Source organism: Pollicipes pollicipes, unplaced genomic scaffold (genome assembly GCF_011947565.3).
Source record: "Pollicipes pollicipes isolate AB1234 unplaced genomic scaffold, Ppol_2.1 Scaffold_2555;HRSCAF=2994_pilon_pilon_pilon, whole genome shotgun sequence".
NCBI classification, from domain to species: domain Eukaryota; kingdom Metazoa; phylum Arthropoda; class Thecostraca; order Pollicipedomorpha; family Pollicipedidae; genus Pollicipes; species Pollicipes pollicipes.
Genome location: NW_023596136.1, coordinates 16,106,781 through 16,119,626, shown reverse-complemented (window position 1 = coordinate 16,119,626; position 12,846 = coordinate 16,106,781). Strand labels below are relative to the sequence as shown.

The window sequence follows — 12,846 nt, the reverse complement described above, 5'->3', positions numbered from 1 at the left end:
GAAGCCGAAACCTTAACCCAAGTGAGTTCGCGTAGAGGTCAAGACACCCTGTACATTTGGTGTCTCTAGCTTTCTTAGTTCACGAGATATCAGAGGGGGGTTCAAATTGACCCCCCACACCCGAGCGAAGGGTGTCTAGCCGGCCAACCGGGCGCGTGTTAAAACATAATAATTTCATGACAGTATTATGAGCATAACAAATTACTAACACCAATAATTTGATGCCGCACTTTTCAATTCCCTTCCACAACACTTTTAAAACAAAACAAAGCAAAGGAATTCAGTAACAATATAACAGAAAATTCAACAAGCATAAAACGCTCAAACAAAAAAACATTGGACTCCTACACATCAGCCCATCACCAAGTCAAACACAATAGACATACTTCTGGCTTCTGTTAAGGTGGGGTCAGGGAAAACAAACATTTTGTCACTGTTTCTCACAAAATACCAATGCTTATTTCCGTGGAAGTAGCCTACGCCTAACCTAAAGAGGCCTTACATCATCTCATCCTGTATAACCAATTTGCATCACAACAGCAGTTGTGAGTTACTGATTCTTGAACAGTTCCTATTGCCACCTGTCATGCAATTGACCAACTTAACCTAACTTAGAGTAGTCCATATGATGAACATCATCTCAACTCACGTATCTGTTGACAGCGGCACTTGTGATAAAAACATAATATTTAAAGCTAGTTCTTGGCTGATTTCAACTCGCATTTTTATTCAGTTCATTTGTGCATGCTTGTTGACATCGGACAAAGTTGACAACATGCAAATCAAAACACTTGAAATCACTTTGAACAACTTATTTTGAGTGTCATGGTTAGCCTGTGTCAAGGGCAATAATGGGTATGGTACACAAAACAGCCTCTTCTCCAAAAATAACATAACTTTTAGATGGCCATGCCAGTACTGCTGCTTGCCTTTTCAGCTGCAGCAAATGCATCCATTTGGGCTTCTTTATTCATATTTAATGACAAAGTTTGAGATGTTGGGTTCACGTTCTAAATGGAGTGGTCTGACTATTTATTACATATCAATATTTAACTCATGTTATAATTCCTAAGCAGCCTAGAGTATCCCTGTGTAAAAATATAGCGCATATAGACAGTACAGTCATTTGCCGGTCAGCAAACCATGACAACTATAGCAAACATCTGGTTAAAGCAGCCATGAGGGACCACTTTAAGAAATTTGGGGCAAATAACCAAGAACATGGAACAAAATAAGCCCATTGCATGCCTTGTGGCATCATAATTTATCTTATGGCAAAACTCGATGCATTAAAACAGAAAATGGCTCTGGTTACCAATCATGTGTTGAAAGCAGGTAAGGTAAGCAATTACTTGGTCCACAGGAGACTTGCCGGCTTCTTCCTGCCCCCCCCCCCCCAAAAAAACAAAAAAAATTCAGTACCTTTTGTATGGTCTGCTGGCAGACAGTCGTTAAAGAGATTAAACTCCGAAAAGGGATTAAAGAGATTAAAATCTGAAACAAGCAAGGGGTGCGCATGATAAACATCTCCAGAGAGCAGAATTTGGCCCTCAAGCACTTCTGTATTAGCTGCGTCAGATCTGTTTCAAGGATCTATGTGGTAGCATATTTTAATGCTGCCATATAGAGGCAGCATTCGGCAAGGCCATTCTAAGCCTTGCCAGATAGCCTGGCAAGTCAGACACTCGAAAAGCTTGGATGCATCCTTATTGGGCGCCGCCATGAACCAAGAAAACGGTTAACCGAAGGTTTAAGAGGGCAAACATGGCGTTAAAAAATAAGTTCCGTGCTTCAAATCGTCTCCTTCATTCCCTGTGAATTGCTCACGCTTGGGTGTACATCAAACATGTTTGGGCGGCTGGCGAATTAATCCAGTTTATGTATGAAATACGTACAAGCTTGCAGTTGGAGCATCTTGCAGAGAAATTGGCCAACATCTTAAGCAGCAAGTGGTACCTCTAAAGACAATCGAAAAGGAGGAAAGAATAAAGTGGCATTACACTGGTTTGATACCAAGAAAAGCATAAGTAGCTAAATAAACAGAAATACTGGTACTTTTCTCGTAAAATTTCGTAATCAGCTGATTTTGCTTAAAATTTGTTAATATAAGTGCTCAAATGGTGATATTCATCTCATAATGTTAATTTAAAGACATTTCTTGAACTTTTCACTCATGCATTTCGGGGGCGATGCAATTTAGTGGTCAAGTTTCCTTAGGAAAAAAGAAGTACGTAGAGTACCATTCTCTACCAGGCCTTGCTGGTGTTTGTTCCAGGCTCTGCTTTCGTGGTGTGGTGGTGAAACCACCAATAAGGGATGCGTGAAAACCTTGCATTTGGCGCATAGCTGCAGATTGTGATGCATTTTGTAAACAAGCCAAACGTAATACGTGCAAGCGGATGGGGTCGCTGGGGTTCTTGGGCTTGGAGGTACCTGGTGCCCTTGCTCTGTGCACACATAGACATGATTCAGGTGTAGGTGAGACACGACATAGCCTTAGATGTCCAGGTTCTGCGAAGCCTCGTTTATGCTTGGTGGTTTCAAGTGAGCTCGGTTTTGGATGACATCTGAAAACCTCAGAAAGGGAAATAGGGGTTTGGCATGTACGACTAGACAATGTCAAGCAGGAGTGAAAAATTCACATAAAATATGGGGAAAAGGAGTGAAAAATTCCTCCTCATAGGGTGATGCTTTACACCCAAAGTCGGCAATTCTAGGACACTGGATCTGCATCTATGGTGGCAGGGGCCGCTGGCAGGTGGGGCAGGGGGACGGACCATGCCGGCTCTGATTAAGGGCAAAAACGGGAGAACTCTTTCGACTTGGTTTTCAGACAGTAGCCTATCCCAGATGTTGAACCTGGAACTTGCCCTTTCTCTACATAAGCCGCCCCTGGAGCCGCCCCTGACGGAGGCCCGATGTTAGTTCGAGCTGAACACCACCACGGAGTGTCAGTGGCTCTCATACTGTTCCAATCCTCGCTGCACTTTTGGCTGGTACAGCTGAGGAAGTGCCACTGGTTCTCAGAGGAAGGCAGCATATGAGGATCAGATGAACGCCTGCGGACCTGAGATGTTATCAGACAGAACACCCTTGCATTGCAGCTCGCAGTGGTACTCAATGATTTCGCATCACAACGATTTCATATGGCGATTACTGGGTATGGTGGTCCGACTTTGGGAGGCCCTGACAGTTTTTGGCTGTACCTCCACGGAGCAACAGCTGTACATACTTGACATGTAGAGCACCCACTTCCCTCTGTACTCCGCCTGGCCGCACAGCCATCGCGTCTAACACTGTCCGCATTCTCAGTGGTCCTCGAATCGTTTTCAGCTGCACAGTCTCCGCCACCGTGGAACGTGTAACCTTGAACGCGACGCCAGCATTTAAGCCGCCTGTGCGAGCGGGTGCCAACCCGGGGCGGCCGTTCAGGACAACGGCCGTGTAGCGACATCCGGGAGCTGCCAGTTGTGCCGAGGCACCAGCAGAGGGGTAACGCGCTCGGCTCGGCCCTGCAACTGTGAGTCACGCTCGCTCGGCGACCACATCCCGTGATAACGCGTCGGCCGCAGTTGATAGCTAGCAGTCGCCCCGGCCAGCAGTCCAGGCTTGTCGCAGTCGGCTTCGGAGTACCCTGCGTGACGAGCCCGCCACCAGCGAAGCAACCATGGCCATGGACGGATGCGGCAACTGCCTGAAGTACACCTTCGGGTTCGTCAACCTGGTGATCCTGATCTGCGGCGGCGTGCTGCTCGGGGTCGGCATCACGGCCCTCGTCGGCGACAATGCGCAGCTGAACAACCTGCTCGACTTCGACATGTACACGGGCGTGGCGATCGTCATCACAGTGGCAGGAGGCCTGATCGTGTTCATCAGCTTCCTCGGCTGCTGTGGCGCCTTCCAGGTGTGTATGCTCGCTGCGGAGCCCGCGCTCCAGCGCGGTCGGCAACTGCAGCGCTGTCGCCATCTGCAGGACAAAGTATCTGAGCACCTCACTGATGCAACACCGCAGTGGTTCTTTTGCGAATTTTGTGTTTCAAAACTAGTCGTTTTGGATTTAGGATGTAGCAACCAAGCTGCAGATGGTGGAACGCCCCATCGCACCCTGTTCATTTCCAGGTGTTACCCAGTTTCTTGTTTGCCAACAAGATGTGAGGTCCGTTGGCCGTCATGTTGGAGTGCTCTACCACATTGGACCGAAAGAGTTCATATTATATCATTCATCTCCAACAGTCATGCCAGAATGGTCAGGACTGCTGCTGAAGCTATTGAGTATGAGCTCGAACTGTGGGTGAACGACGCTGTATCAACTGTTCACCATCACCTTCCCCGGGGCGAACAGATCAAATTCAGTTTGGTCAACCGAATCCTACCGGTATTGGATTCACGTGCCCTAAACTCAGTTCAATGAGTGTTACGACCAGTTACACTATGCCCAGAAATTCAGTGCAAATTTTGGCTCAACTAACTTCCGTTGGTCTGCGGAGCAGCCTTTTAGACGACGCTGGCTGGGATGGTGGTGGATTGGGCCAATGAAAATGCTTGGTATTTCAAACGAATTCTGCCATGAGATATGTTTTGTTATTGACGATATGAAGGCAAATTCGTGGGGAATCCGTGATCAAGCCAGTCGGGTTCGAGGGCCGGGCTACCGTGGCACGAAGCTGTAGCCCTGGACCGCCAGCTTTCATTTGCCGGGTTCTAAATTTAGCGCGGACCTGCTCAGTGGGGACTTGGACGAAGGATCATTCGGCTATGCCTAGTAGTGCAAATGTCCGCCTTGCAGTGCATTTTGGCCGCGTTGGCAGCCTCGGCCGGCGTGCGATGCAGGCCGGGCGCGTGCGGGCTGTGTTGGGCTGCTCGGCAAGTCAGAGGCCGCATGACGTATTTGTTGGTGTTCTGGGGCCGGATGTCGGGGGGGGGGGGAGGGGGGATGGTGGGCGACCGCGTCACTCTGGGACGCCCCGTCACCCTAGACCGCCCCGTCAGGCCTGACCTCGTCGATTGTCACGAACCCTCCTGCGACGTATGACTCATGGTGGCGCAGCGAGACCAGCTCTGGCGCCAGCTGGTGGCGAAATTCGGCTCGGCGGGGAGATGGACAGAGCGTCCTTATTTTGTACTGTCCTCGCGTCAGCTTCCAGTATGCAGTTTGCATTCTTTAATTTCTCTACACTGTCTGTATGCCGTGCTACGACCAGTAAAGCCATGAAGCTTATGAGCTCACACTGTTTTACTGATGGAATTACTCAGATGTTCAGAATATCGTTCTCGTCTGGCACAAATAGTTTCACGCCGTTTGTGTTGCAATGCGTACATATTATGTGTGCTTGTACATAGCACTAGACGTGTATCCGTGACACTAATACGTGAGCTCATGATTTCGTATAATTATCATGGCATCCTACAGGCATATACGCGACCTCTGTCTATTGTCTAATGCTGTCATCAGCCCAATTTAAAGAGTAAACCACGCAAAACCTGCTCCATCAATTACCCGTGGTGTTCAAGGCTGTCGTCCTTGGATTCACCTTGGTACGGTAGAGCTTGTATGCTAGGCCGGTCAGCCATGCTCCACTTGCGGCCTCCGCCACGCGCCGCTGTGGCAGCCGCTCGTGACAGCCGCGGGGTCCCGTGCCACACGGCCCCGTTTTGGCTCGGCTACCCTGAAAGGTCACCACTGCGGTTTGCAGGAAGCGACGAGTTTGGCCATATCTGCGCCGCCGATCGCAATTTTAGTCCGGGTTTTGCTTCACGCTGGCGCAACAGGGAAACATTGTCATCAGTTTTCCCGCTGAACAGGTGACTAACCGAAAAACTACAACGGAGGCCGCCGCCCACGACGGCTGCGTGGTAGGGCCTATTTTTGGACCTGGCACCAAAGCAGCTCTGCCCCCATTGGCTGGCACGGTGCCGGGAGCGCACCGCACCAGTTACTCGTGCGCCTCTGGGTGACCACATCAGCTGATGTTGGCTTTTTGCGGTCGCGAACAATTGAAACATGGCTGGTTTCAGTTGTACTTATTTGTGAATGACTTCGCCAATGCGAATGCCCCGACCATGGAAAGAATTGGCATTAAGGCGTTAGGTATGCGTGTCGGTCGCTGGGGAATAAATGACGTGTCGTTGAGGGTATAATGGTTGGTGGCTGTTCAGATTAATTTCAAAGGTGACTGTTTGCGCATTGTGTGTATGCATGACTCCCAGGTAATTTTGTGGTAAACACGGGAAGCATGGAGTGTTGAATGGTCATGGGCGCTGTAGTAGAAGCGATACCGTTTGTGCTCCGAATTTTGTTGTTAGCCCCATAGTAATACAGCCTTCGTGACATAATGCAATGAGAGGTAGAGGGGGAGAAGTAACAATAAATGGGCGGGGTGGCTGGAGCAGGACCATCCACCGAGTCGGGCGGAACAAAGCGTGTGTTCGTAGCGCAACAATTTTTATGTTTGGAGTCACTTTGAATCTTTGCTGAACATGTTCGCAGCGCGACACGTTTTCGGTAGCCATATTCGTAACCTGTCGTGACAATAACGGCGCATACGGACACAAGGTTTTCGATTGCAGAAACTACACACATGCGTACTCCTAACAACGAAAACTGCAGATTATGCTGATTGCATGGTCAACATACTTTTCATCACCCGTGGTTGGTCCTGGGCACGCAGTGACTTGTTTGCAACTGGGCATGTTGTGCCGTTTCCGTATCACTTCGATCAAGTCGCGGACAAAGGTTCTGCGCATCCGACACTCACCTGACACCACGGAAATCGTGATCGCCCGGGTCGCTGCGAACACCAAAAGGTGCAGAATTTATGGGGTATGACGTCATGGATGACGTCAAGGAATGCATTCTTTGCTATCCGGATCGCTGCGAATACACCCAAAAGCGGGCTGCAGTGTCATGCTTGCGTATTTACCCTGCAACTGAGGGCTGGCCTGCATGCAGCTCAGTTTAGCCGTTGGACTGACCAGAGCAGCCCATGACGCCATGAGGGTGGATTACTGGGCCAAATATTGATGTAGTTTAGCGTCCAGACGCCGTTCGAAGCCAGCCTGCTGCATCCAGGAAGTTCGAGACCTGTGTGAAATCGTTGCGTAGGAAGATCAATACGACTAATTACCCCACCTGATTATATATTTACCCCTTAGTCTGTTGCAAAATGTGTAGACGCGAGTAAACAGGTTACTACACACCGTGAATTCAGTATTTTTGCTTCAATGCGTATCCATGAAAGAGTTATTGGGAGAGCGGGGTCATTTGTTACCTTAACCTACAATGCATTTTTATTCATTTATCAGGAGGGAAGTCCATATGGGCGCTAAACGACCAATGTGGTCGGCGCAACGTTTAACATTAATAAACCAGAAATGGAGAGAAACGGAGGGGTCTCCTGAAACAAGACAATTGAGGCTCCCAAGCAAGTCTTCTGCAACCCAAGAGTAGTGTTAACCGTGACTAACCGCATTTAAACAATTGGACAATGTTGGGTAAAAGGACTTCGGGATGAATGGTCTATTGTATTTCAGTGGTGGTTATGCCCATTACATGGATTCTGAAAGTCACATGTTTTGTTGTGTAGAAACGATCAGAAGGGATTTTTGTGGGCACACTATACTCATCGTTGTTCGAGCTTTGTGGCATGTTTTCGATCACTCAGTCTTTGTACGACTCGCTGTATGAGAATTGGACAGTACAAAAACAACTAGCCGGCGGAATTAAGGTTGGGAACCAGAACTGGAGCCAACAGAGTTCAAGAGCACATACTAGTGCACGAACTAACTAGGTCTACCCTGGGACTTCCTCCAAGAGAACGTAAGTTACGGAATGGTAGAACCAGTGCGTCTATTTTTTCGATTTGTCTTGGAAGCCAGTAACAAGAGGTCTTTGTAATTTGCGCACCAGGTTATCAAGGTGGCTGTATAGGTCGTTTTTGGGACGTACACTCTACCCGAACACACATGGCGAAAGTTTTTTTCATGATATCGACAGCAATGCTTGCGTTCACTCGTGCTCCATCTTGCAAGAACGGCCCATTCGCTGTCCACTGGCACTACCCCAGCGTGCACTATTTGAAAAAAACGATATATTTTGACATAGATGCGGTTGCGTATGGTTAGCCCGAGGTCACAGGGACTTTGCACTGAAGCTGAAACCGAACGTCTCCGAAGATGGGAACGGAACTACCGTGCCGGACTCTGGGCACTAATGTTTGAGAGTGCTATCCGCGCGTTTGGCCCGATTTGTCGTCTCGTGCTTTGCTGACCCTCCGTTCGGGCCTGTTTCAGGAGAGTAAGTGCCTGTTGGGTACGTTCTTCTGCCTGGTGCTGATCCTGTTCGTGTTGGTCGGTGCCGGCGCGATAGCCGGATTCGTGCTGGGCGGCGACAAGTTGGTGAATAAAATCAGCACGTCCATGAAGGAATCCATGAACAAGTACAACTCGGACGACGCCGTGCGGAACTCCTGGGACTTCCTCCAGGAGAACGTAAGTTGAAAAACGAGAGAACCTGTGTCAATTATTTTTCGAATGTCTTTTTTAGAACGCAGTGACAGCATGTGTTTGTTATGTGTGCATCGGGCCATCAACGTGACTGTATGGTGCGTTTTTTTAATGGATTTGGCATATTTCGGAAAAATACACTGTTTGGTACGTATTTTTAATGAATTTGTTACACTTCTCGATAGTACCCAGCGACAAATGATAAACATTTTATTTCTTTTTCACATTAACATCAGTTGAGGTTTAGTTTGTGTAAAACCGCAACATTCATGGAAATCATTAAAGCATGCATGTGTGTGGGCACCGCAGCTGTGCACATCGGCGGTACCCAGTGTGCGTGCAGTGTACGTGCGGTAGACAGTGCACGCCAGTGTACGTGCGGTGGACGGTGTACGTGCAGTAGACAGTGATATGTTGGATGCTGTGCTATGCCGGGCCAGCATGACTCTGCGTCACACAGCCAGAGCTGTGTCAAGAGTGCGGCTGGGCGTTGGGCTCCTGAGCGGTCTGTCCGATCCGGGTAGGTGGCAGGTGCCGGCGGCCGCGCCCTGATCCCGTGCCGGTGCAGTTCCAGTGCTGCGGCGTGGACCAGCGCTCCGACTGGGCGGCTGTGATGGGCAACAATCGGGTGCCACCCTCCTGCTGCAAGAAGGACAGCAACGGCAATCGCATCAGTTGCGACGCGAGCAGCAACTCCTACGAGAAGGGTTGCGTACAGGAGATGAGAGAGTTCATCTCGGAAAACAGCACGCTGTTCGGAGGCATCACGATAGCCGTGGCCGTCTTCTTGCTGCTCTCCATGATCTTCGCCTGCGCCATCATGAAGTCCATCTTCTAGAGCAGCATGCGGCAGTCTGCGCCGAGATGGCACATCATTCGCATCGCGCACGCCGATGGCACTGCACCGCAGGGCGTGTCCGGAATCTGAGACCCAGCAGTGTGGGTGCGGCGTCAGCGGGTCGCTGGTGCCCGTATGCTATCTCAAAAGTCCAGCGGGGTGCTCACACCTTGTACGTGTGAAATATGGGACATAAGTTTGATCTGGATGCCGACATGACTTCCAGTTAGTCCAGTTGATGCCGGTGATCAGATTTGAGTGCTACACACGATACATGCGTATTTACGACTACCTGCTGTCTATTTTATAACTGCGCGCAACAAGGAAGTTAGAATAGATCACAAGCTGTGGTAAGGTCGACAGGCTTCAGATATGTCGCAGTTGATTTCGCAAAGATGCTGTGCCTTTCTCCGTGTACTGATTTGTTTCATTAGTAACTGCCTGTCTCGTCGCTCAGAATGTTTAACACGGTTGGTTACGTCTACTACATGTCTCTGCAACAGCTGAATCGAAATCAACTTAAGAAGCACGCCAGATTTGGATTAATCAGACGGAATCGTAATTAATTTGTGCACAATTGATTCAGGATCAAAAGCGAATGCATTTTCTTCTCATGATTCGACGTAGGGTGGAATGAAAATCTGAATCAAAGCTACATTTTCAACCTTTTCAATGAACATTTCGTTATAGGGCAATTTGTGAGCGCTTTCCCTACTGGGAAACGCAAGGTACCACAATATTTATGGAGGAAGGGCAGAACATTTCCAAATGTCGTGGAGTAAGCCAGATTAATTTGATAAATTCAGTAATGTCTGTACTAATATCCAGGTTGTTATTTCTTCAGCGGGGCCTGATTCCGTATGCAGTCATTCACCCAAATGCTCACTTCAAATGCGCATGCCATCGACAGGGTGCAAGCCAACAATGCTACCTAAAAGCTGTGCATGTAGAAATATCTTTGTATTACAAATCCAAAACCAAGACAAAGTCAGATCCTTCGAACATTAGCTTGTATTCAGTAATCGAGATACAATCAGAAAATGGTTTTCTGGAGCCTTGTAACATAGTTTTCATTTTTTGACGCCGGTGGCAAGTGATAAGGATTCGAACATAAGTGGCACCAAGCTACCAAGCTTCTCTGCATTTTCCCACAGTGTCCTCAGCACGCGTATGAGTCGATGCTGTCATGACTCGTCAGCAAATCTCATTTTGCTGGTTGTGGTTAATCCTAACACGGCGATGACATCCAAGGCTAGGTCATTCATAAACAGGATTGATTATAAGTTTAAGTTATTAAAATACGGGTAGGAACCTCAAGTGAATGTAGCATGTCGCAAATGTCGCAAATTACACAAAATAGACGAACGCACGCATTACTCCAACACCGTTCGATGCTGTTGGTACGTTATAGTGTGCCCAAACGCAAATTTGCTTCAGCTGTTTATGCTTGTCATGACTAGCATCGCCGCGTCAGAAAAGGCACGGAAGGCTTAGAGGGATCCTACCTCAGTTCACAAATTTGTTTCGGATGCGTGTTTATTCCGGCGCGTATGAAACTTCCACTGCAGGCAAAAATGTGCTGCAAGCTACCCAAGTACAGAGTTTGTGACCTGCGCCCCCCCCCCCCCGCCCTCTCCAGAACCTGGTGCTGTGCACACATAATTGGTACACAAAATAATTACGCATATTTAGGATGGAAGCGACTTGGGTGACACATCTGAGTACTGTAGACACGCAAGTAAAACGCAACGGGACCGAAACGAGTCGTGGCTTCATAAAATAAACAACGCAAATTGATTTTGAACACTTTCGGCTCCCGGAGCATACGCCACCTGCAGAGAAGGGAGACGAAACCTAAACAAGGACGCGGTAACGGGGGGGGGGGGGGGAGGGTAAAGAGTGGGTCAGCTGCCCCCCAACTTGAAAGCTGTGGGAGAGGATTTTGGATTGCAAAAGTTCATTCTAGCCCGTTGGGGGCTAATTCTGGTCTTCTTACTGTCCTTGCTGACTAAACGAGAGCAATTCTGAGCCTGCAGATGGACCATGCTGGCCTGTAAATGTCTATTCTGGCTTGTAGAGACCCATTTCGATCTGAAAACGTCCCATTATTGATACAGGCCCATTCTGGTCCGTACAGGGCCCATTCTGGCATTTAGAGGGTCTAGTCTGGCATTTAGAGGGTCTAGTCTGGCATTTAGAGGGTCTGTTCTGGCACTTAGAGGGTCTATTCTGGTCTTATCAGGGCCAGGGTCTATTCTGGTCTTATCAGGACCCGTTTTGACATGTAGGTAAGCCATTATAACCCGCAGAAGGTCCATTATTTATTGCCGAGAAATCAACTCCATCTTGACCTTTAGAGGGCCCACTCTTGTCTGTAGCGGCCCATTATGTGATCTTAAAGGGTCCATTTTAGCATTTTGGGTCCGCCAACTTTAACATACCTCTCGCGTCGCTGCAACCAAATACCACCTGGCTATATCACGGTCGTTTGCATGCGTAACATGATCAGCGGGCGCTAGGCAGTGCTGGGCTGGGGCTATGGCACGGCTGCGTTTTCGGCTGGGCCTGGGCCTGGTACTGCGGCTGGGCCTGGACGCGGAACTGCGGCTGGGCTTGAGCCTGGGACTGAGCCTGGGACTGCGACTGAGCCTGGGTCTGAGACTGTGACTGGGCCTGTGCCTGGGACTGCGATTGGGCCTGGGCTAGGAACTGCGGCTTGGCCTGGGCCTGGGCGTGAGATTGCGGCTGGGCATGGCCTGGGACTGCGGCTGGGCCCGGACCTAGTACTACGGCTGTGCCTGGGTCTGGGACTTGGACTGCGGCTGGGCGTGGACCTGGGACTGTGGCTGGGCGTGGGCCTGGGACTGTGGCTGGGCCTGGACCTAGTACTGCGGCTGGGCCTAGGCCTGGGACTGCGACTGGCACTGCGGCTGGGTCTTGGCCTGGGTCTGGGCCTAGGACTGGGACTGGGGCTGGGCTTGGCACTGGGATTGGGGCTAAGACTAGGGCTGGCATTGAGGCTGGGCTTGGGCTGAGACTGTGGCTGGGATTAGGGTTGGGGCTGGGACTGGAACTGGGATTGGAACTGGGACTGGGACTGGAAATGGGACTGAGGCTGGCACTGAGGTTGCAGCTTGGGCTGGGGCTCAGGCTGGGGCTGGCACTGGGGCCAGAGCTGGAACTTGGCAGGACATGGCCGGGGGCGGCGGACTTAAAGAGGGCAGGATGCAGTCACTCTCTGCCAAATCCGTGTAACACTGATCATGGCGGCAGCACACTCACGAAAGGAGAAAGTTACAACGGCCCTCCCTAGCCTCCACAGAGGGTCCGCTACAACCGGGCATGATGTGACGGGGCAGAAGACGGTACCGGGGGAGGGAGAGGCAGGAGGCCACAGAACAATGCAGACCAGGACAGGACAGATCAGCAAGTAGGTCGGGGTGAAAATGCACAGCGTAGAAGAACGCAGGACAGAAGACAGGGCAGGAGATAATGGCACAGGGCGG

General features: G+C 49.8%; 2 protein-coding genes across 2 annotated transcripts; both read left to right on the top strand.

The window, feature by feature from the left end:
• The first annotated feature begins 3,407 nt into the window (after window positions 1-3,407).
• On the top strand, window positions 3,408-9,824 carry LOC119102530 (tetraspanin-9). Its single transcript, XM_037225917.1, has 3 exons — window positions 3,408-3,904; window positions 8,290-8,487; window positions 9,071-9,824. The coding sequence occupies exons 1-3, from the start codon at window positions 3,668-3,670 to the stop codon at window positions 9,338-9,340; spliced, it is 705 nt and encodes a 234-aa protein (XP_037081812.1). The 5' UTR covers window positions 3,408-3,667; the 3' UTR covers window positions 9,341-9,824.
• Window positions 9,825-11,878: 2,054 nt separating this feature from the next.
• LOC119098519 (lipoprotein signal peptidase-like) lies at window positions 11,879-12,375 on the top strand. The gene is made up of 2 exons (XM_037221477.1): window positions 11,879-11,993; window positions 12,125-12,375. Exons 1-2 carry the CDS (start codon window positions 11,879-11,881, stop codon window positions 12,373-12,375), a joined length of 366 nt encoding a protein of 121 aa, XP_037077372.1.
• The last annotated feature ends 471 nt before the right edge of the window (window positions 12,376-12,846 follow it).